Source organism: Lampetra fluviatilis, chromosome 2, assembly GCF_964198595.1.
Source record: "Lampetra fluviatilis chromosome 2, kcLamFluv1.1, whole genome shotgun sequence".
Lineage (NCBI taxonomy): Eukaryota > Metazoa > Chordata > Hyperoartia > Petromyzontiformes > Petromyzontidae > Lampetra > Lampetra fluviatilis.
In genome coordinates this window covers 2,145,608-2,173,388 of record NC_136276.1, presented here as the reverse complement: position 1 = coordinate 2,173,388, position 27,781 = coordinate 2,145,608, and the positions used below count along the sequence as shown (strand labels likewise).

The window sequence follows — 27,781 nt, the reverse complement described above, 5'->3', positions numbered from 1 at the left end:
ATCATATTGATTCGTTATTTACTTTCTGTTTATCTTGTTATTTGGGAGGTGGGGGGCGATCTGTCGGATATCAGAATCAGAATCGTGAATCCGATGAGCTATGAACCTCTTTGTCACAGACGTTGAGGGCCCAGCAGGTTTGAGCCTGGTTCAGTGCTTGGATAGGTGGCCCCCAGTGCTTGCCACGCGTCGCAGGCTTCGTGGCTGTGAGGTGTGTGCAGGATGGTTTCACGACAGCTTCCCCTCGCTGTGTGCGTTTGCAGTAGTAGATGCGTTCCAAAGAAGGGGCTGAAGAAAGCGAAACGACACGAGACAGCTGCCTTCCGAGTAGCGCTCGCAGTACATACAGCACACACACAGTACACCCAATGTACACACACAGTACACACAGTACACCCAATGTACACACAATGTACACACACAGTACACACAGTACACCCAATGTACACACACAGTACACACAGTACACCCAATGTACACACAATGTACACACACAGTACACACAGTACACCCAATGTACACACAATGTACACACACAGTACACACAGTACACCCAATGTACACACAATGTACACACACAGTACACACACAGTACACACACTGAACACACACAGTACACACACTGAACACACACAGTACACACACAGTACACACACAATATACACGCAATGTTGTCCCACGTGCGATCGCATAGCCGCCGCACGTGAGCGAATTCAAACCGCGTGGTCCCCCCCCCCTCTGGTTGAGGGTTATCGGAATCTGTATTTATAGTGGAGGAGGAATCCGATGAGCTCTAAAGCTCTTTTTCACAGATGTCCAGTAGGGGCGGATCAGGACGTTACGACAACAGACAGTACACAAACACGACATGAGTGCAAAGTGCAAGCAAATCGCTACAACATATAAACAATTAAACTGTTTTATTTTATTTTACCAGCTACAGCCCGCTGAGCTCTTAGATGTTTTTTTTTTCAGAAGCGACCTGGCGATCACAGATGATAGCTCAACGAAGTGGCGTATCACCACGTGGAGATTTAAAGCAGCCAAAGAATCTAGACGCTCATACTCTATGTTTTTTTCGGTAAAGTCACGTAGGTAAACAAAAATCTAATCAAATAAATGAAAACAACTCAATTAAATCACGACGTGTGGACACACTTAAGCGGTTGTGCTTTCGCTACGTTGTTCTCACCTGAAAAAGGACGCTTGTGTTGCGCCCGAAACGTCGTGATTTAATTTAGTCGCTTACATTTATTTCATTTTTTTTTACCTACGTGACTTTACCGAAAAAATACATCCTTGCAGTCACGAAAGCTTCAAATCTATAATCTAGACGTTCGTTTTATTACTTTTAAATGTGGAGGGGTTGGAGCAAAATCCACGCGACCCGCAAACTCCAAATACACAGCAGCAGGCGGCGTCAGGCTCGGGATCGAACCCACGACCTCCTGCATACCAGGCGAGGTAGTTCAAATCTCGGCCCCCACCCCCCCGACTGCCGTGCGAGTTCTGTTTGCCCGCTGTGGTGTCTGCGAATTGGGAAGGAGGCGCCTTGGAACGAAAGGCGGTGCACGTCGGGACACGGCGGCTTGATAACGCGGCGATTTAAAAATAGAGGCGGAAATAAAATAGAGGGGGGGGGGGTGAAGAGAGAGACGAATGTAAACACGCGCGCGTGCCCGTCGTGTACGCGCCCGTGCACGTGGGGCGAGTGCCGGGGGGAGTGGTGGCGCAGCGGTTAGCGCGCTGGCGCGACAAAACCAGGCGGGCCCCGAATTCGATTCACCTGCTTAACGGCCGACATCGGCGATGCAATGTGTGAACAGGTCGTGGGCCTCCCTTAGGTCGACTCAGCCTCAAATTATACCTAATGCTACGTGTGATTTTTTTTAAATAAACTTCGCCGCTAGGGAGACAAAGGCGGCCGGGTGTGGTAATGACCGGACCACCATCCCCCCCCCCTTCGTGTGCCGTGTCGACCGTCATTATGTGCTGCTCGCTAACTGCACTTGCCCCAACAGTCTGTCGAGGCTACACGGGGGGGGGGAGGGGGTCTTTGTCTTTGTGCTCCACTGGGCTGGTGGCTGCTTCACCCCTCACTCTGTCGAGCACTCCCCCCCCACCCTTTAATCTCCCCACAGACACGGGGCGCCGCCTAATTTGGGAAACAAACAGCCCGAATATGGCAGCGCATTCTCACATTCCCCCCGCCACGCTGCGCTCGCTCCTCGCTCGCTCGCTCACTCGCTAGCCAGCTAGTTAGTTAGTTAGCAAGCCCCGCTCTATCACTCGCACGTCTGTGCACCCACAAAGACAAAGAACCCCCCCCCCCCCCGTGTAGCCTGTAACAGACTGCTGGGTTCGCGAGTAGCACCGAATGAAAGCCGGCACGGCACACGAGGGTGTGGGTGGCCAGCACCACGTACGGCCGCACTTTCTCTAGCTAAGTCGCCAGGAGAGGCCCAGGACCAGTTCAGATCATTCGTCACTGCAAATTGGCTGTGAGCGGGAATCGAACTTGGGTCGGAGCACAGTGCGCTAACCACCGCGCCACCACTCCCCATACATGCGCACACGCACGCATGCAAATAGACACACTTGTGTACCGGAAAACGCTTTTGACACTGTCTCACACACACTCACAGACACGCAGACACTGCCACCGCGTATCATTTCCCGCGCAGTATTGGCACACTCTGCGCTCGTGTTTTAGCCAACACGAGGACACTGCGTGTCAGTGTCCTGTCAGTAGCCATTGAGGGCCAGTGATTTGGTCAATGCACTGTCACGGTCATTTTCAGGGATTAATGATTTTACCGAATAAGTTTCGGGTCGCTGGTGGACTGGGGGAGGCACGCGACCAGTAGCCGCAGCCCCCCCAAAGGCAGGCGGCATCCTGGACGTGGTGTGCCGGGTGTGGAAATATCTTCTGGGTCGCTGACCCAGTTGGGCCCCGGCTGAATTGACTCAGCGGTCATCATCAGCGCGCTTAGCGCCCTGAGTGCTGCTCGATAGTTGTCGGGGCATTCATGCTCCAGGTTCATGGGCGATCTGTTGCCCCCCTGTGCGCTGCTCTGGATTAAACTCAGGCCCGCTGCGTTGACGGAGTTCTGAACGCAGACTCCCCCTGACTCAGCCGGCTTTGTCTACTGGTCTCTGACATGAACACCACCGTGCCAAATAGAGATTGGGTGGTGATCATTGTGGTGGTGGTGGTGATATTGTTGTTGGTATGGTGATCGTGATGGTCGTGATGTTGGTGGTGGTGATGACGATGGTCGTGGTGGTGGCGGTGGTATTAGTGGTGATAGTCGTGATGGCGGTGGTGGCGATGAGTGTGGCCATGGTGGTCATGGTGGTAGCGATGGCGGTGGTAGTGGGGGTGGCGGTAGAATTGGTGGGAATAGTGGTTTTGGCGCGGAGGTAGTTAGTGATGGTGGTGATGGTAGTGGTGTTGTTGATGCTGATAGCGGTGGTGGTGCAGTGGTAGCGACGGCGGTGATTATAGTGGCAGCGGCCTTGACGTCAGCAATAAAACAACGATTTATTTTTAGCTCTGCGTACAAACAGGAGAGAGAGAGAGACACACACACAAAATAAGTGACTGTGATTTTTACGTGTTTACAGAGAGGGTTCCTCTTTTTTCTCGTTTTGACTTTGATTTGCTGCCTTACACTCCGCGTGAGTGGGACATTTTATCCACGGCGTAGGCGAGAGGATGGATGAGTCCCCATTTCCATTTTCTGCCCGACCCAAAAATAAACGCGTGACGGCGTCACTGCCGGCACGAGAGTCCGAGCTTTGTGCAGTCCGCTTGAGCCTTGTTGCAAGTCAACAAAGCCTCCGTCTGTTATTGGTATCTCTAACCGTGCTTATTTAAAATAAGTATAATCAATTTAATATAGGCCGCGAAGGAGCCGTGCACACCTATGAAAACCATCCTTGCCTTGTGGCTTCTCGGCTTGATTTAAAACTATAATTTTTTTATTTTTATTTTACCAGGTAAGGCCCACTGAGCTATGTAGCTCTTTTTCAGAAGTGACCTGTGCCCCATGACTGATCGCTCAACGAAGTGGCGTATGTGGACATTTATAGCAGCCAAATACTCTAAACGCGTGATGTTTCTAAATGTGGAGGGACAATCCGGAGGGCCGAGAGAAAAATCCACGCAATTACGGAGTGGCAGATACTGCCAACTCCAAATATACGGCAGGTGTCAGGGTCGGGATCGAACCCACGACCTCCTGTATACCAGGCGAGGTAGTTAACATCTCACCACCGTTCTGATGGAAAGCTTGGCTTGGATTAAATTACAGTAAAAGTACAGAAAAATTAAATGATACACGCACAGCCTCGACATGTTCCGCGCTGTATTGTGGCATATTATATCAAGGATGCAATGGCAAATGCACTCTTCAGACATTGGCACAATCACACACATACGTCGGTAGAACACACACACACACTCACATAGATCCACAAGCACGTGCTTACACAATCACACGCAAAAGACAAGATCAAAATCCCCCGTATAGCCTTAACAGACTGTAGGGGCAAGTGCTGTTAGCGAGCACCTATGAAGGCCAGAACGGCACACGAGGCGGTGGGTGGCCAGCACCACGCCCGGCCGACCTTGTCTGCCTAGTGGAGATGTTTTTACGCACCAGGTACTCATTTGAGGCTGAGTCGACCTAGGGGAGGCCCAGAACCGGTTCAGATAATCGTCACTGCTGTTGGACGTGAACGGGAATCGAACCCGGGTGACCGGGTTCGTAGTGCAGCGCGCTCACCGCTACACTACCGCTCCCCACACAGAACACCTGTAACTACACCAACACTCGCGCACACTAAATCTTCAAATCGACATTAGCTGCCCCCCACCCCCACCCCTGCTTAATCAGATCCAAAGTCATAAAGATCTGTCGCGGCGTGCGGAGCAATTCACTTACACTTCTCAAAAGCGGATTATGGCGCGATGGTCCAATGTGGTGACTCAGTCGCTCTCATTATTGAGACTTTATTAGGGGAAGCGACCAAGTGATGTGACGGTGCTCCCAGCGATGCAGCGGAATTATGCGTGGGAAGAACCTCGCACGGACGTCACACAGCCCTCCAGCATTACGCGTGCACACACGCACACTTGCCTATGTGATCATTTTCTATGGGCAATGAAGAGCAACGGTTAGAGATTCAGTTCTAAGAGATGTAGCCGTTCTGGGGCTTTGTTTGAGAGTGTGTGAATTGCACGACACACGCAATCACCCACTCAGCCACCCATTCACTCACCCAGACACTGACTCACCCACCGACCAACTAACCCACCTAACCACCCAACCACCCGCCCACCGACCCACCTATCCACTCACTCATTAACCCATCCACGTAGAGCAGGGATGGGGAACCTTTTTTCTGCCAAGGGCCATTTGGATATTTATAACATCATTCGCGGGCCATACACAATTATCAACTTAAAAATGAGTCTTATATTTGGTCAAACATTTAATTAACTCACCCCTAATGTGATGGCTGGAACTGCTTCTCTCTCTTTGGCGAGGCGTGTGATGCTAGCTGGTATTGATGATGATGTTGCTACTCGCAACTGCTTTTCCAGGTTTGCTCCTAGATTTATTGAATTTCGAGTCCCGCCTGCGGTTGCCTTGGCAGGGCCAGACCAAATGATTTCGCGGGCCTCACACGGCCCGCGGGCCGGACGTTCCCCACCCCTGACGTAGAGCAAGGGTTAGAGATTGAGTTTTAAGTGATGTAGCCGTTCACTTGCTTTGTCTGAGAGTCGGTCAATTGCAGATACACGCAATCACCCACCCAGCTACCCACTTACCCACCCTCCCACCGCCTTCACGTGTATATGTGGTGCAGTGCAATGTCCTATGTTCCATGGCTTGGTGTTAGCCGCTGCACTCTGGACAAGAGAGTCTCTGATTTCCCACTTGTGCCTTTGGTCTCCGGGGTTTGCGCCGATCCGGTTGGGCGCTGCCCATTGCTTTCCATTGAAGATGGAAGGTTGGCAGTGTGGTGACAGGCTCGCAGATGAGCTGTGTGTTGTGGAAGCCGGGCAGTGTGGTGACAGGCTCGCGGATGAGCTGTGTGTTGTGGAAGCCGGGCAGTGTGGTGGTGGGCTCGCGGATGAGCTGTGTGTTGTGGAAGCCGGGCAGTGTGGTGTTGGTGGTGGGCTCGCTGATGAGCTGTGTGTTGTGGAAGCCGGGCAGTGTGGTGGTGGGCTCGCTGATGAGCTGTGTGTTGTGGAAGCCGGGCAGTGTGGTGGTGGTGGTGGGCTCGCTGATGAGCTGTGTGTTGTGGAAGCCGGGCAGTGTGGTGTTGGTGGTGGGCTCGCTGATGAGCTGTGTGTTGTGGAAGCCGGGCAGTGTGGTGGTGGGCTCGCTGATGAGCTGTGTGTTGTGGAAGCCGGGCAGTGTGGTGGTGGGCTCGCTGACGAGCTGTGTGTTGTGGAAGCCGGGCAGTGTGGTGGTGGTGGTGGGCTCGCTGATGAGCTGTGTGTTGTGGAAGCCGGGCAGTGTGGTGTTGGTGGTGGGCTCGCTGATGAGCTGTGTGTTGTGGAAGCCGGGCAGTGTGGTGTTGGTGGTGGGCTCGCGGATGAGCTGTGTGTTGTGGAAGCCGGGCAGTGTGGTGTTGGTGGTGGGCTCGCGGATGAGCTGTGTGTTGTGGAAGCCGGGCAGTGTGGTGGTGGTGGGCTCGCTGATGAGCTGTGTGTTGTGGAAGCCGGGCAGTGTGGTGGTGGTGGTGGTGGGCTCGCTGATGAGCTGTGTGTTGTGGAAGCCGGGCAGTGTGGTGGTGGTGTTGGGCTCGCTGATGAGCTGTATGTTGTGGAAGCCGGGCAGTGTGGTGGTGGTGGTGGTGGGCTCGCTGATGAGCTGTATGTTGTGGAAGCCGGGCAGTGTGGTGTTGGGCTCGCTGATGAGCTGTGTGTTGTGGAAGCCGGGCAGTGTGGTGGTGGTGTTGGGCTCGCTGATGAGCTGTATGTTGTGGAAGCCGGGCAGTGTGGTGTTGGTGGTGGGCTCGCTGATGAGCTGTGTGTTGTGGAAGCCGGGCAGTGTGGTGGTGGTGGCGGCTCGCGGATCACGAGTTCGATGTCTGTGTGAACGAAAGCCGCGATGCCGCAGGGAGGGGCAGCGCACGAGGTGGCTCGCAACCCCCACCCCCCTCGTACCCCAGCCGCCTTTGTCTCCCCAGTGGCGATGTTTACACACCTCACCAGGTACTCATTTGAGGCTAAGTCGACCTCGGGGAGGTCCAAGACCGATTCAGATATTGGTCACTGATGTTGGCCGTGATCAGGAATCGAACTCGGGTAGCCAGGTAGGTAGCACAAAGCCAAAGATCGCCCGTGTAGCCTTAACAGACTTTTGGGGCAAGTGCCGTTTGCGAACACCTATGAAGGCCGGCACTGTTCACAATGGGGTGGGTGGCCAACACCACGCCCGACCGCCTTTGTCTGCCTAGTGGCGATGTTTACACACCTCATCAGGTACTCATTTGAGGCTGAGTCGACCTCGGGGAAACCCAGGACCGGTTCAGATAATCGTCACGGGTGTTGGCCGTGAGCAGGAATCGAACTCGGGTCGCCGGGTTCTTAGCGCAGAGTAGCGCTAACCGCTGCACTACCAACTCCACACACACTGCACCATTACACACACACAGAGGTACAATTTACGGTAATGCACACACAATCAGACAGACACACACGAACATACAATACACGAACGAGTTACGCTCAAACCACAAGACAAAGGGACGCGTAAAAATACACATCATTGCGCCACCCATCAAAACCACGCGCACAAAGCGACGCACACCGATTCACAAGCACGCGGCCTCTGCAATACGGAACAACCACACAAACGCCTCGTACAAATCCTGGAAAAACACGGGCACACGCATACACCACCACATACGTGCATGGCTATCGACACACGCGTACACGTAGCTGTACACAGATGCACATACACGCAATAGTGCTACTGCTGCTGATGCTGCTGCTGCTCTTGATGCTGCTGCTGATGCTGCTGGTGCTCTTGATGCTGCTGCACTTGATGCTGCTGCTCTTGATGCTGCTGCTGCTGCTGCTCTTGATGCTGCTGCACTTGATGCTGCTGCTGATGCTGCTGATGCTTCTGCTGCTCTTGAAGCTGCTGATGCTGCTGCTGATGCTGCTGCTGCTGATGCTAGGGGGCTGCTGCAAATGCGGCTCCTAGCAGCGCAAGCACAGCGACAAATCCACTGCTGCAGGTCCGACCTCGCTGGGCGACCTGACGTGTCGTGACTAGGCGGGGGGGGGGGGGGGCGCAGGTGTCAGTGTTGAGATCCCACTGATTGGGGGGGCCGGGGGGTGGGGGCTGCCTCTGCCCCCCCCCCAAACCCCGCCCCCTCCCGTGTCGGTAAAACGCCGCTCTGAGCTCGCGGTCGAATTTCCACCTCGGAGATTTATATATAAAAAAAAACCGGGGAGATATCTTGGGAAGAAGAGAAATAATATCTCACAGCAGCAAGAGACGGCAGAACTGGTTGGTTTATTATTTGCATTATGAGTGCACCACCTTGAGTGGTGTGGAGTTATTATACTTATCATAATTATGATTATAATTATTATAATTGTTGTGCAACTGACAAAAACCGGGCCTTTTAATGTCCCCGGCAAGGCCGACGGATCTCCCGGGGTGGCAGCAATTGCTGCCTCCTTCCCCAATGCTTCGTGTGCTGATGTACGTTGACACTTCTTTCACACCGTACGTAGCACAACCCCGCCAATCGGAGGTGCGATCCGGGGGAAATGCGGGACGGGAGCCCCCCCCCCCACCAGCCCGCAGTGCGATGGGGAGAGCGTGGGGGCAGTTCCATCGGCGAGGCCTGCGCAGTAGATTCGCCCCCCCCTGCCCCCTCCCCAGCCCTCCACTCCCCCACCACGTCCCCCCTCCCCGTGGCACGGGTCTTCTTCCTGACCCGGCGGCACTGAGATGTCTCTATCTTACCAAGAAACGAAAGGATCAGTGCATTCCCTACCCTCATAGCCCCCACCATAGCCCCCCCCCCATAGCCCCACACAATACCCCCCCCCCCCGCAGTCGTAAAAAAATATCCAATCCCACGATCCCATCGACCTACACAATGACCTGCCCACTCACCCACCAAAAGACAACGTATCTTCACACGCACACTCACAGACATACCCCCAACTATTTAACCACCCACCCACTCATCCGCTAGCCGAACCAACCTTGCACCCAACCACCGTGGCGGCCATTCACCCGCCGACCCACCAATCCAACTACCCATCAATCCATCCACTCATTTACCCAAAAACACCACTCGACTATCCAATGTATCCGCATACTCAACCACCGACTCCCTCACCCACCCACCCGACCACCCCCGTTCACTCGCCAACCATACCCATCGCAGCGGTGGGCTTGCCACGTGTTTCACCCTTCTACCGGATACAGGGTTCTCAACGCTTCGTGGCGTAAGAGGTTTTGGGCATCGGCAGCCTACCGCTTACATCGGTTGGGTTGGTGGCAAGCGTGCCATTTACCCATCTACCCACCTAACCAAACAATCACCCATTCATCCACCTAACCACCCACCCAACTCTCTACCCACCCTATCACCTACTCGCCCACCTACCCAAACACTCACCCATTCATCCACCTAACCACCCACCAACCCAACTCCCTACCCACCCAACTCCCTATCCACCCTATCACCTACTCGCCCACCTACCCAAGCAATCACCCATTCATCCACCAAACCAACCACCCACCCAACTCCCTACCCACCCGCTCACCTACTCGCCCACCTATCCAAACACTCACCCATGAATCCACCTAACCACCCACCCACCCAACTCCCTACCCACCCAACTCCCTACCCACCCTATCACCTACTCGCCCACCTACCCAAGCAGTCACCCATTCATCCACCAAACCAACCACCCACCCAACTCCCTACCCACCCGCTCACCTACTCGCCCACCTACCCAAACACTCACCCATCCATCCACCTAACCACCCACCCACCCAACTCCCTACCCACCCGCTCACCTACTCGCCCACCTACCCAAACACTCACCCATTCATCCACCTAACCACCCACCCACCCACCCAACTCCCTACCCACCCGCTCACCTACTTACCCACCTACCACTCGCCTGTCTCTCTCTCTCTGTCTCTCCGCCCGTCTGTGCGTCTGCTGTTACTCCGTTCACAGCCCTCGATTCCGCGGTCTCCGAGCACCGTCACTCACTCTCCCCATCTCCCTCCCACCTCCCAGACCCCTCTCCCCCACCCCTCCTAGAGGCTGCCCCCCTCACTGGGGGGGGGGGGCGAGGAGAGAACATTGGCTGTGGTCACATCAATGTGAGGCGCACACAGCCAATGAAGCGGCCAGGCTGCCTTAACGTGCCTCCTCCGCTGCCTTCAGAGGCTCAGTGGATTTGCTGGAGGGAGAAAGGGTGGTGGGAGGGATGGGGGGGGAAGAGGTGGAGAGAGGAAGCGAGAGAGGGGGAGAGGTAGGGAGAGTAAAGAAACGGAGGGAGGGGGTGGTGGGGAGGGAGGGAGGGAGGAGGAGGTGGTGGGGAGGGAGAGAGAGAGGGAGAGAGAGAACGTTGGGTTCCATTTCCTGGTGCTGGCTTTTGCGAATCCTGGCCTCTGGGTGCCTCCATCGCCTCCCTCTACCTCGTTGCTCCCCATCGTCGCTGATCGTCGTTGGGGAATAAAAAAGAAACCTCATCCGCCTCTTCCTCCTCCTGGCTCCGTGGGGCCGTCGCGACAGATTCGATCCAGGGGCAGCACGGGGGCGGATTTTTGGGTCGCGGTCGGAGAGAGCTCTTATTATTATTATTTTCACTGCTGCCATCATCCCTGACGCTGCCAGCACAACCATCGCTATTGCTGCTGCTAGTGGAGCTGCCGTCGCCACCGTTGAAATTGGACAAGGGGGAGAGCCGTGGGGATTCTGTGGGGAGCTGCCGACGGCGGCAGCGGCGGCTGCGGTGTTCGTGGCCTCGTCGGGACTGCCCGTTAGCCCCGAGGCGCGGATGGAGCGGCCGTGTTGATGGAGACCACCCAACAACTGCTGCCTCCACCTCACGGGCTCGCTGACTCACTCGCTGGCTGGCTGGTTGATCGGCTTACTGGCTGATTGTCTGGCTGACTCGCTGGCTGGATAGCCCAACTGACCGTCTTGCTGGCTGGCAGGCTAACAACTGGCTGACCATCTGCTCGACCTGTTCACTGGCCGGCTGCCTTGTCTGACCAGCTGGCTGGCTGGCTAGCTCGCCAGCTGACTGGCTGGCCGGCTGGCTGGCTGGTTGGCTGACCGGCTGGCCGGACTGGCTGGACGGCGGTGAGTCCCCTTGGCGAGCTCCAGGATAATGTACCTGCATGGATTTGATGACTCGGAGGCGGTGAGTGGTGGTGGCGCAAAAGGGCTCGGTTTCACATTTGTGTTGGAGGCGTGGAATGTGGTGGTGGTGGCGGTGGTGGCGGCGGTGGGGGGGGTCCGGGGGATATGGGGGGGGGGGGATATTCCTGGGGCTCGGGCAAGGAGAGCTGAAGATTGGGAGACAGCTGGAGAATATGCGACGGACAAACACTGGTTGTGATGATGATGATAATTATATATATATTTGAAAGGTCTGTCAGCGCTCGCGGTGACGTGAATGGTGCCTGGCCATGCGCGCTCTCTCCCTGTCTCTCTCCCTGTCTCTCTCGCGCGTCTCCTCCTCCTCGTGCTGCTGCCTCTCTCGTGTCCCTGTGCCTGCCGGTACGTCTGTCTCTCCACCACGTGATCTGTGTGGTTTTAAATCTGCCCGGCTGTCCGTCCCCATGTTATTGCCGTTCCGTCTCTCTGGTTGTTTCTGTCTCCGTGTTCTCTCTCTCTCTCTGTTGCCCTCTGTCTTTGTGTGCAATTCTGCCTCCGCCTTACCTCGTCTCTGCCTTTCTGCTTGTTGGTCCCTGTCAGCAATCTCCCCCACTCTCTCTTCCTTTCTCTCCCTCCACTCTCTCTCTCTCTCTTATTTTCTCTCCTCCCACCGTCCACCTCCTCCTCCTGTCTCTCTCGCCACAGCGCGCTCCGCGCTCCACGCTCCGGCTCCTGCGATCCACCTGCCAGGGTTTGTGGCAGAGCGCCGGGCCGTGGCCCCTCGCGCTCACCGCCAAACCGGCGCCGCCAGTGCCGCGTTACGTAACCGCGCCGCGCGGCTCACCTGAGGACGGCTCACCTGAGGACGGCTCCATGTCTGCTGCCTCACTGACTCGCCCACGGACTCGCCGACCGACTCGCTGGCTCACTCGTTGACTGGCTCAATCGCCGGCTGGCTCACCGACTGCTGGCTGGCTCTCTGACTGGCTCACTGACTGGACCACCGACTGCTGGCTGGCTCACTGGACTGGCTCATTGACTGGCTCATTGACTGGCTCACTCACTAACTGGCTCACTCACTGGCTGGCCCACCGACTGCTGACTGGCTCACTGACTGGTGCGCTCACTGACTTTCTCACTGACTGGCCCACCGACTGTTGACTGGCTCATTGACTGGCTCACTCACTAACTGACTCACTCACTGACTGTCTCACTGACTGGCTCACTGACTGCCCCACCGGCTGTCCCACCGACTGCTGACTGGCTCACTGACTGGCTCACTCACTGACTGGCTCACTCACTGACTGGCCCACCGCCTGTTGGCTTGCTCACTAACTGGCTCACTAACCGACGAGCTTGCGGACTGGCACACGGATTGCTTTGTGGATGTCTGGTTGACTAACCAGCTCGCCGACTGCTTGGCTCTGTGACTGGCTGACTGGTGGTTGGCTGACTGGCTAGCTGTCTCGTTAAAGGACCGCCTGGTTGGCTGACCAGCATGTCAGCTAGCCATGCCTCTGACTGACTGGCAGGAGACCCTGCATACTGGCTAACTATGAATGATGAAATGTTGAACTACTTTTGCACCGTACGTAGCCCACCATGCTAATGGGAGTGGCTGACCAGCTGGTTAGCTGAGTGACTGACTGACCGACTAACAGTGTTAACTGGCTGCCTGGCTGGCTAACTGACCAGCGTGACCTCGGAGAAACCCGTCCACACAAAGCCCCTCTCACTCGGCGGAAAACATTCTCTGCCCAGTTTCAATTAAACTTTCAACTTTGCGTCATTCACTCAGCGAGACCCTGGAACGCGCGCGCGCGTCCAGGGGAGGGATGGGGGGAGGGGTGGGGGGAGGAGGGATGGGGGGAGGAGGGATGGGGGGGTGGAGGGTGTCGAGTCCGCGCCACCTCTGCTATTGTCGCGGTTTTCTTTGTGTGACTGTTGTCATTTTTTGTTGATTTGAGATCCGATTGTTTTTGGTTTGTTCGTTTGGTTGTGGGGTTTTGTTGTTCTCGGGGCTGCTCGGAACGAGCTCCGCGAGGGAGCCTCCCCGAGTGGGTTGGGCTGTGCTTGGGAAAGCGACGCTCATGACATGAAATGCGCGCGTGGGAATCGCGTTGCAGTCGTGATGGCAAGAAGCCATGAGTGGTCCCACGGTGGCTGATCCATGGGGGGGTGGGGGAGTCATGAAGGTGATTCATTGAGCCGGTAATGCACGATTATATATACAGTATATCTATACAGGGGTTGTCTTCCCTCTGTACAGAATGTATGGTGATGGTCAAGTGCTGCCCACGCTTCCTGTTGTTAAACGCACCCCCATTCAGGACGAGGGCACTTCACTTGCTCATTGCGCAGGCACCAAATCGCCGGCCCAATGCGCCCGATCCCGTCAGGTCGCGGAGGCCAAGCAGGCGTCGAGCCTGGCCAGCGATCTGGACGGGTGACCCGCCGTTCACGAAGGACGGGCGTCACGTCGTCCGCGCCGACCGACCTTGGTGAAGTGCGTCGGCTAAGGCGGGGGGCGGCCCCCGTTCACAAAGGGCCGCGCCCGTTCGTGCACTGTTCGTGACATCGCGTAGGACGCTTTTGGTGGCAGTAGTCAGGGGGGGCTAGAGTCTGAGCCCCCCCCCCCATCAAATAATACAGTCGATTCGCTGTGACTGGGCCTCCGAAACGTCGTGATTTTTATTTTATTTGTTATTTTATTTTACTTTTATTAATTTCATTAAAAATTTTTACCTACGTGACTTTACCGAAAAAAACCTAAGAATATGAATCCTTGCAGTCACGAAAGCTTCAAATATAGAATCAATCCCACCCCCTCTACAAGGACCCTTGTAACGTCGAGTTCAGACCACGGAGCCTCAGATTTCGCCAGGTGAAAAACTCGTGCCCGTGTTTAGATCGTTAAGTGCCCGCAAAGTCTAGAACTCGATTAATCCAGAACCTGAAGCGTGTTAACTGAATTCGACAAGGCGCGGTGGTCAGGAAGTCCCTGTACCCCCCCCCCCCCCCCCGTCTTCAAAGTAGGTATGCACACGTACAGGTGAAGGGGTGTGTGGACTTTCCGTCCACGCTGCAGATACCCAAGTTGTCTGTGGTTCACGGTGGCCTGGGAGGGTGAAACCTTCGTCTCGGTGCAATCATTCCTCGAGTTGCTGCGAGTAATTTGTGCATTATTTTTTAACTGGCGAATATTTTGTAAGATCGTAAATTGCTTGGGATGTTTGGCCTTTTTTGTTGTTGTTGAACTCCTCTGTTCGGTTTCTGGTTTGGACTAAACTCTCCCGGTAAATACGCCCGCTGGGCCGAGATCCCCCGGGGCGATTTTATTCGTGGCGATGTTATTAGTTGCGGTGAAATTCATCGCCGCGCCGTCTTTGCCACGGCGCCGTGTTCCTCGTGCGGACGCGGCGGTCACATCACGGTCACCTTCCGAAGTCGTTCTGTGACACCGTCTCTTGTTTTTTTTGTTTTCCCTCCCGTACTCACGGCGGCGGTGGTGGTGGTGGTAGCGATGTGAGTGGTGACGCCACCCGTATTCACGGTGGTGGTGGTGTGAGTGGTGCCATTGCCGCTGCCTCTTAAACCGCTGCCCGTGAGTCTTCTGGGTGGTGGTGGGGGGGGCGACGATGAGGAGTGGTCGCAGGGGGGCTCACAAGCGTCACCTCCGTCACCTCGATGTGAAATGTGTCCCTGTGGTTATTTTCGCGGTCAGTCTTCGTCCGCGCGTCTCTCTGCGTCTGTCTGGCCGACTGATGTGCTTGCGCTCTGCACACGCGCCTGCCTGTCCATCTGCCAACCTCTCTGTTTGGCAGCCTCTCTCTGCCAGTCTGCGTGTACGGAGAGCTTGTCTTTGTCTGTCTGGCTCTATGCCTGCCCATCTTACACCCACGTGTCCATCTCTGCTGAACTTGACCTCTCCCGATTGCGGATTCTTTCTCTCGCCCATGTGCGTGCATCTCACAGCGCTCTTCTCTCTCTCCACATCACTCATTTTCCACTCATCCCCCCCCCCCCCCATCTTTTCCGCATCTCCCGTTCTTTGCATTTACCTCCTTCAGGGTGTTCCCTGCCTCTGCTGTCTCGGCCTCGATCCGTCTCTCCCTCCCTCTCTCTCCTCTCTTTGTAGGCGGCGAGCTTCGCTCGCCCGCACGGAAGCCGCACGTCGCCAGGAGTTACCCTCCGCTCTCATAAATTCTACGGACACAAAGCCTTATTATTATCATCATCATCTCCCCACTAAGCCCTCCCTCTTCTGCCGCGGAAAGTGCTGAGGTCAGCGCCGTCTTCGTCCCCGGGGGCCCCCACCCCCGTGGCCTCCCCCCGGCCCCTCCCCCCGGCCGCTCAGAGACCCCCGCCCCCACCGGCCCGCAGGGACCGCGTTTGTCCCTCGGCCCCTCCTCCTCCTCTTCCTCCTCCCGGAGGTGCGTTGGGGTTGGGTGGGGGGGGACGATTTTCACTTTGGCGACCGCTTACCGGAGAACGCCACCGCCACGCTTGCCGCTACCGCCGGCTTGCGGGCGGAGCGACGGCAAAGGCGCAGCACTGCAAGTGCTCGCTGGCAGATGCGGGGGGCCCCACTAGAGAAGGGAGGGGGGGCTGGTCTCTTTATCTCTCTCGAGAGCCTCCCTCAAGAGGGCGGCATCTTTGGCTCGCGCTGCTATCCCACGTCGGCGCAGGCGTTTTCGCCGAGATACGCGTGGCGGTACTTTCCCCCCCCACGCACTCGACCCATCGACTCACCGTGGCGTGGGCAAATTCCACGCACCGCTCGGGTGCTGCGTTGCCGTCCCAGCCGAGTGAACGCGCCGGGTTTAGAAACTCGCCCCCGTCGGGAGATCGAGAGTCGAACCGGCGCCGTCCAGCGTGGTAGCCGCTGACTCGGCTGTGGCGGCTGCCACCCCCCCCCCCACCCCTTGTCAGTGTAGCAGAGGATAGACCACGTGGGTCGGCATCCAAGATGACGAGAGGGGCCATTAGTTTCGAATTTTGTTGGGGAAAAAAGTGAATATTTCAAGATCCGCAATGGAGTGTGCGGTGAATGGGAGATGGCGGTCCTTGATATGTAACGTCGCGATGCGGTCCTGACAGCCGCAGGTTCACGACCGCTGGTTTGGGCTGCCGGTGAGTGCTGGCATCGGCCAAGCTGATGAGGCCGGGGAGTGTGGAAGCCGGGACTCCACAATAAACGCTTTCCACGGGCAGACTTGGCAGCCGTGAGCCATTGGTGACCGTTCCGTGCTGATGAGTCCTGTTGAGGACGAAACTGGTACAGTTGACAAGCACTGCATTGCTGCTGCTGTCATTTTGACGGTGGCCTGCGACAAGAGGAGCACAATGCACTTCTTCAAACGCCGTCAGCAAATGCTGATGGCGTTTGCGTCGTGCATGGAGACCGCGTGTTTGTGACGCATTCTCTCGTGTCGTTCGAAACCTGTGGGCGCGCAATATGAATGCAAACACGACTGAGTGAGGGGAGGGGGTGGAGGCAGGGGGTGGAGGGGGGATTTCCGCCGCGTGTACAATCGCAATCGAGGAATTTAGCTGCGTGATGTTTTTAAACTTTTTGTGGAGATATTTCACCGTGACGCCGGCACACGGTGGCCCGCTCTTGCCAATGGCGTCACGGGATCTTTAAAGTCCGCTGTGAAAAGTCACTTCTTTAGAACTGCTTTTTGTGTTTAGTTTGTTGTCTTTCCCCTGCACCTCCGATTAGCACGGTTGGCTTCGTACGGTGTGAACAAAGTTCCACATTCGTACATGCGTATACATGCAAGCAGGTGGCAGGTTGTTTTGTGTTGTTGTTGTTTTTACTACAAGAGCGTAGGAAGCGAGGGGTGGCAGGGGTACAGAAATTCCGCAGACCAAAGTTTTAAACTCGGTGCTGCTGGGTTTTGGGAAGGGAAGAGGTGCGTTTGTGTTTTTTACGGTTAATAGCACGCCGCAGTGCAGTATTAACCAGGGCGGCCGCTGGATTCTAACCGTGACCTGCCGCTGGCCCACCTCGTCACCACCCCCAGGGCTCCCTGCTGCGAGTGGAATTCATCATCACCATCATCATCGTTAACATCTTCACAATTTGCTCCGATGCACAAGTTTCATTTTATTAAATCATTATCAGAATATTTTTTTCACAATCAGAATATTCATTCACGCTGGAGGAATCCAATGAGCTATCAAGCTCTTTTTCACAGATGTCCACTAGTTAAAATACTTCACCTGGATACTCCGTTGCGATGGGACATTTCTTTTGCACGGATAATTCAATTAGTACTGGCAAGTTTCCCATTCCCAAAAACAAACAAAGCCGCATTACGGACGGCATACGTAATATGATGTGTACAACTCAGTACGAGTCCTAGATGATGCTGGCTCTAACGTACGAGCACAAAAGTGAATGGAGGAGGTAGATCAACATTTTGTAGTGGTTGGCGCAATGCACTATGAACCTGCCGACCTGGGTTGGATTCCCGGCCACGGCTAACGTTAGTTGGAGAATAGTATCTGAACGGGTCCTGGATTCCAATATTGGCTACATTTCCTGTAACCTCTAAAATACGTCCGATGAAGCCCTCTGTCTTGCTGGCAAGTGGACGCGAGGCATCTTGTGACACTGGCTGATCTGAAGCCGGCATTCGGACATACGGCTAAATGCCACGTACCAACAAATGCGTCAGAATAATAGCCAATAATCGTTGCCCAGGCATGGCCCCTATTGCAGAACACCAGAGAGAGGGAGAGAGACAGGATGGCGGGCATCCAGAACCCTGTCACTAACTTATAATTAGAAACCTCATTTTAAAAGGAGCTTAATTTTTCATGGGATATTTTCTGGAACCCCCTCCCCCTCAACCTCCCCCCCCCCAATCTGCCATCTCTGACCTCCTGCCCCCCCCAACCCCACCACTCGGACAGTGAGACGAGGGGAACGGCCGGATTGTGGATTGTGCGGAGCCCAGCCCTGAGTTTTACAATTCGGACGCTGGGAGTTTGGTCGACACACGATCAGCGTCTCTAGGAGTCTTCATTTTCATTGCCATCCTCTCTCTGCTGCTGCTGCTGCTGCTGTGAAGGAGGAATTTGTTTGATATGTAAGCGTGTTACTGTGCTGGCATTATTCATTTAAAGGAAATAATTTAAAGCTTCTTTTAAATCCACTGCTTAATGTGTGTGTGTATGTTGAACTTCTGTCGTGCCGTACAGAGCCAACCCTGCTAATTGGAGGTGCGGGGGAAGGACAACAAACTAAACGCAACAAAAAGCAGTCCTAAATAAATTCGTTTTTAATCTAGGATGAAGGCCTCCCCCGTGCCATGGTGACCACCGCGGTTGTTTGATGGGGGGGAGGGGGCAACCCGAGCTTTTGGTCTCATGGAGAGCGTTGGTGGGGTCGAGCTGAGGGCTGGGGAAGATCCTAAACTCGGCCGGCTTGCCGGTGGACCGGAGATGCCGAGACAGCAAAAGTGGGCTCTTGAAATCCATCGGTGTGGAGCTCGTGCAGTGCTATCGTACGCGTGAGTCTACGGTACGCGTGGGTCCACGGTATGCGTGGGTCTACGGTTTCCTCTTACCTGAAAGGAATTTGCCAGACATCCTAAAGCAGGGCCCTCCTGATAAAACATAAATAAAATCTCATCAAGACTCAATAAATTAGCCTTTTCTCTGGCTTTCCGCACGTGTGCGCTACGATGCAAAGCGTGGAACGTCCATCCACTGCCTTAATGGGGGGCCTACACAAGCGATGCGGGTTCTCGGGGTCTTTTCGACCATACTTCACCCCTCTGGTCGATGTGGGTTGGTGATGGCGGGGAGCGTACATGATGGGATAAACGGAGTGTCTTGTTGCAACGGTCGTCTGTGCTGAGATCCGTCCGGCGAGGTGATGGCCCAAACTTCGTAGCGCATGAGGGCCACTGGCCGAAACGTCGCCTATTCTACACGCGTATTGTTTTTACTATTATGGCCGCGGTGTAATCGACGAACGTGACGGATCTTGGTTTTTTCCATGCTGTGAAAGACCCTACGCGCATCTCCTGATGTCCCCCTCCACTTTAGGAGCCCGTCTCTGCTTGAATCGATACTCGTGAACTGCCAGACGTTAGAAGCAAAGGGAGACGCTCTCTGTTCGATAGGCGTCCCGGCCGAGCTCGGCGCTACATTATAAAATGCACGACGCAGAATAATCGACGGCATCGGGTGCGTTCGAGAATTCGATGCGACTGGGACTTGTCGGGGTCTGGAATCCATTTGTGCTGCCGCCGTTTGAGCCTCGACACGCACCGTGATCACTCGCACCCTCTCGCAATTCAAATGACTGACGTCTCGTTAATGTCGCCTGTCGCGTCGTTTTCGTTTCTCTTAAGGCCACAGCGTTATTGACGAAGGCGTCGATGTTTTGCCGTCGTTGTTAATTGTACACCACTGCCAGCGAAGCATCGGCACTTTGTTTAACTTTGTTGGGTTCGGACGTCTCGGCATGGCTCGTTTGATCCGTGGCTATTTCCGCCGAACGACTCGGAATCCCAGGAATCCTGCCTCGCATGCCAGGCCCTGATCCGGCTTCCTGCGGCGCGGAGACCTCACGGCTTCCCCCATTTGGCCTTGGCAGCGATGCGGGACTCGCTGCGGAAGCTGGGGGCGCGCGACAGGCGAATGGCTTCCCCCCCCCCCCCGTGGTGCTTCTTTGTTCGTATGGAGGAATAACAACGGCAGATTAAAGATGTCATTTTTAGACCTGTAATCAGCTCAATTGTCTGTTCAGAAGCAGAGTGGATCTCGTCCATTCCTTACTCTTTGGTTCTTTCGGTAAAGTCACGGAGGTATAAAATAAAATAAATCAGTGGAACTGCTGGATTATATTTTTTCCGCCTGAGGACAACCGCTTGTGTTGCGCCCGAAACGTCATGATTTATTTTATTTTATACCTACGTGACTTTACCGAAAGAACCAAAGAGTTTGGATTCCTGCAGTCATGAAAGCTTCAAATCAAGATCGTCCATTCTTCCTTTGAAGGAGTGAAGGCAGCAGCAGCAGCAGCGGCGGCGGAGTGTTTGCGATGTGGGTCGATGTTTTGTGATTCGCGGCTGCACCACTCGCAGGCCGCCGAATCTCCGATGGCGCCATTTGTGCATCGCGTGGCCGCGTCGGCCACGTGGCCCGGTCCCCATCCGGCCCATGGTCGACCATCGGCGGCGTGGAAGGTTGAGACCGGGAGGTTCGGCGGTCGGCTCGCTGTACGAGACGTTTCATTTGTGACGTCGGCCGCAGTCCAGACTCTCGCTTCTGTCTCCCGCCTGCATTCCCCCGTGGCTTTTGGTTAGGTTATATTGATGCACAACAATCCCCTACTGCGTCCGAATGCTCATGGAGATCTGTGAGAGTGAATGAGCTCACGTTAGCCAACAGGTCTCTATGTGGGGGTGGAGCCCCAATGCAGAGGTTGTGGGTGTGTCCTGCTGGGAGTGGTTCCCCCACGGTGACGTGACGTATGTGTATGTGTTGAACTTCTTTCGCACCTTATATGGTCCACCATGCTAATCGGAGGTGCATAGAGTGTTACCCCATGGCACCAGCGGGCTATCGCCGGGAACTAAGGTTTCCTCCCACGTGTATGAACACTCATTAATTGGTCGATAACACCTTAATATACAGAGGGGATCGCAGAGCTTGGCCGATTGTTGGCCGTGCCGGGTCACCGCCGCGGCTGCTGCTGCCCTCCCCGCTCGCCTGTGGCTCCTCCTCCAGGCCGTGTCCGAGTCGTCCTCTCTCGACGAGAGCGATGTGTGTACGTACGTTGAACTTCTTCCGCACCGTACGTAGCCAACCGTGCTCATCGGAGGTGGGCTACAGAGGCGCAGTGATCCGCTGGTTGTGCCTCAAGCTCTCACCGACGGTGACCGTTGTGGCCACGCTACGTGCGGTCATCCCTCCATTGCGACAGGATTTCCCGTCATTCACGTGCTGCCCCCACCCGCCGATGTGACTTCCGTTTTAACTGAACTTGATGGGCGGACTGCGATTGCCATCCTAAATCCACGCCGCCAGCGGCTCGCGACTGGGTTACCGAGTGGACCGCGTGTGCCTCCCCCCAATCCCCACGGCGTGTCCGTGAAGATGACTCCACCGGCGGCACAAAACAAACAACGCGTCGACTCAGAAACACCGGTAGCTTTAAAAAATAGTACTTTAATTTTATGTTGCATCATCCACGCTAATGGCATCCCACAACGCTGTATATTAATTATATGAACTTTATGGCGGTACCCCGGGGTACCATAGTAGCCCAGCTCTCACATAATGTCCACGAACGCAGTCATTTTTAGTCTGTTGATGGTCGGCGATGTGGCAATTGACTCATCGCGACGAGCTGTACACGATGCACCACTACGGTGCGTACCGCGAGCGTTCAGGGTTTCAGTGCAATCGTCCTCGCTGCGTTTCGGTATCGCGGAGTGTGGCACTGATTTCGGATTGATTGGTTACCCCAGTCGCGGAGTGAAGTACACCCCCGGGAAAAAATAGTGTCCCAGAAATAACAAATGTAATTGCCTCGGCCAGTTTGTATTATTTGGTACCCCGGGGTACCGCCATAAGGATCATATATATAGAAGGAGCAAATCCCGTATGTGGCCACTAACCAAGCAAATGGAAACCCCTACTCCCAGCAAGCAAAATCAAATATGAATACACAAATTAAGAAATGGCACCCAAAACAAAAAGCACAAACGTTCAATAGAGTGATCACCACAAAAGAGCAACGAGTCCGTGAGGTGTAACTCCCAGAGCACAGTCACCAACTTCCGAAACGAGGCAGGGAAACTTCGCCGGAGAGGCGTTGTCCACAAAATCGTTGTGGGATTCCCTCGGCCATTGCAAACAAGTTAGAAACAACCCCACCACCACAGTGGCCCTCGTCAACAAGCTCCCCCTGGTCCTAGCCTCCCTATCTCTCGCTCGCTCACTGTGTCCATCGCTGTTCCTCATCACCAACCTCCCCGTGGTCCTAGCCACCGCATCTCTCGCTCGCTCGCTCGCTGTGTCTATGGCGATCTGAGCAATGGGAGAGTCTTTGGCGGCCGTTCCTCCCTTGGAAACGTCTCGTCCCCCTGGCTGCTCCGTCACTGCAGGAGTGTATTACGAGTGGTGCACTGTTTGTTGTTGTTATTGTCGTTGCGAGGGGGAGCTTGTGTTTCCCGGGCAATTTCCTCTGCCAATTTGGCTGATTTACTGGAGTTCCCCCCCCTCCCCCCCCAAAACAGTTCCTGAGCTACCGGTCGATCTATGTATGTGCACATCTGTCTGTCGGCCTACCCGTTGTGTCCTGTCCTCCGCCTGTCTCTCTGCCTGTCTCTCTGCCTGCCTTGTCCGCTTGTGAATCCACACCTTGTCGGGACACGGGGTTCGTTGTTTGTCAGGCGGAGGTTAATCGCAACGAGGCTGTGAATTTCCCTGCGATTTGCCGCGGCTCTCACTCGAGTCGAACGACGGCACGGGCACTCGGCTCCACTGGCGGGTCTCCAAGATGTTGGTGGAAATTCCATACTCCCATGGCAGGGGCTAACCCACGCCTAATTCACTCCCCTATCATTCCTATTTTCTATTTCTCTCGTGTCATCCCTCTCCTCTGTGGTCTTGTTATTAAACGTTGTACAGTGATGAATCACCCAACCCCAACTTGGCTTAGGACTCTCCCCTGGTCTCGCATAACATCAATGAGCCAAATGCTGACGACGACGACGACAATGCCGGATGGATTGTTGCGTCGCAAGAGTCGCGAGAGGTGGCCGTGTTTTTGGGGAGTTCTTCGTCCGGCAGTGCACTGACCGTGTCCGTTTCGTAAATGATGGTGTCAGTGGAGGTTGTCGAACTGGCGGGGGACAGCCATGGACGGGGATTGAACTCCGGTCGCCGGGTTGGGAGTGCAGTGCGCTAACCACCGTTTTCTCATTTCCTCTCTCCCCTGCTACCTTTACACTTCCTGTCCATCCACCCCCCCCCCCTCCCACACCGTCCCCCGACCATACTTCACCCTCCAGGGCTCAGCGGAGTCGTACAACAGCCGGCCCACGGACTCGGACGTGTCCCTGGAGGAGGACCGGGAGGCCCTCAAACATGAGGCCGAGAAGCAGGCCTTGGCCCAGCTCGAGAAGGCCAAGGTAGGCCCTGGATGCAGGCCGGTGTCGCCCTTTCTTTGAGTCACAAACGCATCGCTGTCAACCCCTTATCAGTGCCCTACCTTATTACAGACTGATGCACACCTTATTGGTCACCCCGTGCCCCTTATAAATCTCAACGTTCGTCCTACAAAGTCCCATCACGTGGGACAAACACAAACAAATAGACAAAAATAAAATTTGCCCGTATTGAAACAGTTGTACGCCGTATGGACCTGAGAACTCAATTTCCCTGTACAAGAATATGGGGTAAACCGTATGGGTTGGCAGGTACGCAAATGTCTGGATTCGTCGCAATGTTCATTTTGCTGCCGAGTGGAGCCACGCGGATTGCGGGCGCTAAGCAGCGTTGAACCCGGATGTGGCCTGGATGGGCGACCAGCAGGGCTACGTCACAGTACAGTGCAGCTCCACATTTGTACTGTACTTCTACGCTCCCGCGCCAATGCTCCCCACCTTCGAGCATGGTCTTACTACTCTCATCCGGTAGATGGATCGATAAAGTCCGTTGCGCGTTGACCCAGGAGTATTCCGTGAATGTTTGTTCACGAGTTGCCACCAGCTGGCAAGGGAGCCATTGCAGTCGTCTTTGTTACAATATGCAAATAATAACTATTAATCATTCATTAATTTTAGAAAATACGTGCACAATTTGGACAGAAGGACATTCGGAGAAACGTAAATACTTGTTATGTAGTATGTTAAACTTCTTTTGCACCGTACGTAGCCAACCGTGATAATCGGAGGGAAGCACAACATGCTAAACACAAAACGCAGTTATAAAGAAATTAGTTTTCAATCTAGATGATTTAAAATGTCATAGTGCATCTGAAACCACGCGATGCAGTGACCATCAGTAGTAACGATTGTGGTGATGATGGCAATTACTATAATGGTAGTGATCGTGGTGGTGATGGTGATGGTCATGTTGGTGCGAGTGGAGGAGGCTCGTAAAGTACGCTACTGGTCAGTTGAAGGCAGTCCCCTTCCAGCAACATCGTAGGGCAGAGGAACGACGCTCACAACAACGATCGGAGAGCCAGGCGGCTAAAACGCATCTGCCGGTCATCGCAGTCGGTCAACCCACGGCACCTGGGTCTGTCCCGTGACCTCCTCCTGTCAGCAGCGAGCCTCAACACTTCACGTGGTACTCAAAGTGTCACCTGGCCTGGCACAGGTGTCGTGGTGACGTCACCGCCACTTAGTGGCGAATGGCGGCCATTGTTGTTGTTGGTGTAAGTGATGGTGGTAGTGGTGATGGGCAACTCTCGCTGTAGGCGCCGGGTCGCCGTGCCTCCGTGGCCTGCCGAGTTCGTTAATTATTGAGAGCGAGCGCCGCCCACGAGATGCTCACGTTAACGTTGCCCCGGGGGGGCGGTGGGGGGGGGGGGCTCGCGGGGCAGGAAGTGCGCCCCCCAAGGCAGAAGAGCAATGCTCAGGGCAAGGGAGAGAGATGGGAGAGTTAAAGATGAGATAAATAGAAGTGATGGGAGAGCGAAATAAGAGCGCAGAATGGGGACGTGCGGGGGGAGGAGGAGAGGGGGGGGGTAGAAGAGGAGGGAGATGGAAGAGAGGGTGGAGAGATGGAAGGGAAGAGGAGCAATTGAGGAGAGGAAGTAGATGTGGGAGAGAGAAGGCAGAGGTGAGACAGGAGAGGAAGTGAGGGAGATCAACTAGATAGACGGAGGAGAGGTTGTTTGAATGAGAGAAGGCAGCAAGTGGGAAGATACGTAGGACAAAGGGGACAGAGAGAGAGATAAAGGAGAGATGGGAAAGAGAGCATATGGAAGAGAGGATAAAGACACGAGAGGGAAGACAGAGGGAAGGTGGAGCGGCCACGCCACTGTCCGTGTAAGCGTGCCCTATGGAGGCCGTGCGTGCATCCGTGAGAGCGAGCGAGCGTGCGTGAGAGCGTGCGTGAGAGCGAGCGTCCGTGATAGCGAGCGTGCGTGAGAGCGAGTGTACATATGTGAGAGCGAGCGTGCGTGAGAGCGTGCGTGCATGAGAGCGAGAGAGTGAGTGAGTGAGCGTGAGAGTGAGTGAGTGAGCGTGAGAGCGAGCGTGCGTGAGAGCGAGCGAGCGTACGTGAGAGCGTGCATGCGTGAAAGAGTGCGTGAGAGCGTGCGTGAGAGTGTGCGTGAGAGCAAGTGAGCGAGCGTGCGAGCGAGCGTGCGTGAGAGCGAGTGAGAGCGAGCGTGCGTGAGAGCGAGTGAGAGCGAGCGTGCGTGAGAGCGTGCGTGAGAGCGAGCGTGCGTGAGAGCGAGCGAGCGTGCATGAGAGCGTGCGTGAGAGTGTGCGTGAGAGCGAGTGAGCGAGCGTGAGAGCGAGCGTGCGTGAGAGCGTGCGTGCATACGTGAGAGCGAGCGAGCGTGAGAGCGTGCGTGAGAGCGAGCGAGCGTGCGTGAGAGCGAGCGAGCGTGAAAGAGTGCGTGAGAGCGAGCGAGCGAGCGTGAGAGCGAGCGTGTGTGAGAGCGAGCGTGCGTGGCGAGCGAGCGTGAGAGCGTGCGTGAGAGTGAGCGAGCGTGAAAGAGTGCTTGAGAGCGAGCTAGCGTGCGTGAGAGCGAGCATGTGTGAGAGCGAGCGTGCGTGGCGAGCGAGCGTGAGAGCGTGCGTGAGAGCGAGCGAGCGTGCGTGAGAGCAAGCGAGCGTGAAAGAGTGCGTGAGAGCGAGCGAGCGAGCGTGCGTGAGAGCAGGTGTGCTTGAGAGCGAGCTAGCGTGCGTGAGAGCGAAGCATGTGTGAGAGCGAGCGTGCGAGCGAGCTAGCGTGCGTGCGACCATGGAAGTGCACACGCAGCAGCAGCCTGCAGCAGCCCGTCTAATGCACCGCCGTCTTATTCAGCAGCATCCGCCCGTACCGCGGAAACGTTGCATTATTAATCACGGGCGAATGAACCGCTTCGCTGACAAACGCGCCTCTACCGACGAGACACGCGCACGGGGAAACACGAAGAGACCTGCGCCACCGCCCCGTGTCGCCTCCGCCGGCTCTCGGGGGCAAGTGTTGTTAGTGAGCGCCAAGCGAGGGCCGGCACGGCACACGGGTGGATGTGGTGTGCTCGCAAACTACGCCGGGCCGCCCTTTGTCTCCCGCTTGGCTCCTGTTTGTACACCGCACGCGGCAGCGCCAGCGACTCACTCGAGACCGAGTTCACATCGGGGAGACGAGGGATGAGTGCAGGTCTCTCTCAGCCGCCGCTCATCGCGGCTGCGGCCGGGAATTCAAATCGAGTCGCTCGGTGTGTCGCGCAGTGCAGGAGCCACTGCGCTACCGGCGCTTGTAGCGGACACACTGACAAAGGTCCCCCACGTAGCCTTAACAGACCATTGGTGTCAGCGCCGTTAGCGAGCAGCGCCTATGAGGGCCGACACGGCACACGAGGGGGTGGGTGGCCAGCACCACGCCCGACTGCCTTTGTCCCCCCAGTGGCGATGTTTACACACCGCACCACGGACTCAGTTGATACCAGGTGTTGTGATGATGCCACGTGTTGTAGGCCTGTGCCACACGGTTGCCGGGAGATGGAGGCACAGCAGTGGATCTCTGAGTGTCCTTGAAGCGTCGCTATCCCCTTGTATGCTTCGTGCCTTTTCTCTGGGCAGTTTGTATGCACGTATATATGTTTGTTTTATGTATGTTGTATGTATGCACTGTGTGTGGAACTTCTTTCACACCGTGAGTAGCCAACCGTGGTAATCGGAGGTGCGCGGGTAACTTTGGTTTCCGTGTACGACACCCCAAAAACTCGCAGCACTCATTACCACGCGCGCCAAACACTCATCGCACGATGCAGCGGCACCATCCTTAAAATGGGCCTTGAGACTCGGTGAAGGACACTTCCCTGGGTAACCAAGGGGCATTGTGGGAATGGTCCGGGAGGCCGCAAGCCAAACTGTAATGAATGTGATTGGTCGAGCAGTAGCCTCCAGAAAACCATTCTTGAGTGTTTTTTTTCTGGACTGATAAAAAAAATGCATATTAATTTTAAACAAATATATAAAATGCATATTTTGGCTCGCTCTTCCACGATCCTTTTCAATTCAACCGTCACCATGGTTTCCTTACTGGTGCTGTGCCATGTCATGCGGTGCAGTGCCGTGTCACGTGGTGCGTTGTGGTGCCACGTGGTGCGGTGCCACGCGGTGCTGTGCCATGTCACGCGGTGTAGTGCCGTGTCACGCGGTGCGTTGTGGTGCCACGTGGTGCG

The 27,781-nt window shown here is 55.4% G+C and overlaps 1 protein-coding gene across 4 annotated transcripts in view; it reads left to right on the top strand.

Annotated features, from left to right (window-relative positions):
* The window catches only part of CACNB1 (calcium voltage-gated channel auxiliary subunit beta 1), a 100,628-nt gene that overhangs the window by 32,113 nt on the left and 40,734 nt on the right, over positions 1-27,781 (top strand). For 3 of the 4 annotated variants that reach the window (XM_078866681.1, XM_078866682.1, XM_078866683.1), the window contains one exon: positions 23,439-23,558. In XM_078866681.1, coding sequence (XP_078722807.1) covers positions 23,439-23,558 — 120 coding nt within the window. Of the gene's footprint in view, positions 1-10,611; positions 11,438-23,438; positions 23,559-27,781 lie in introns of those variants that run through there. The other variant, XM_078866684.1, reaches the window with a different exon arrangement.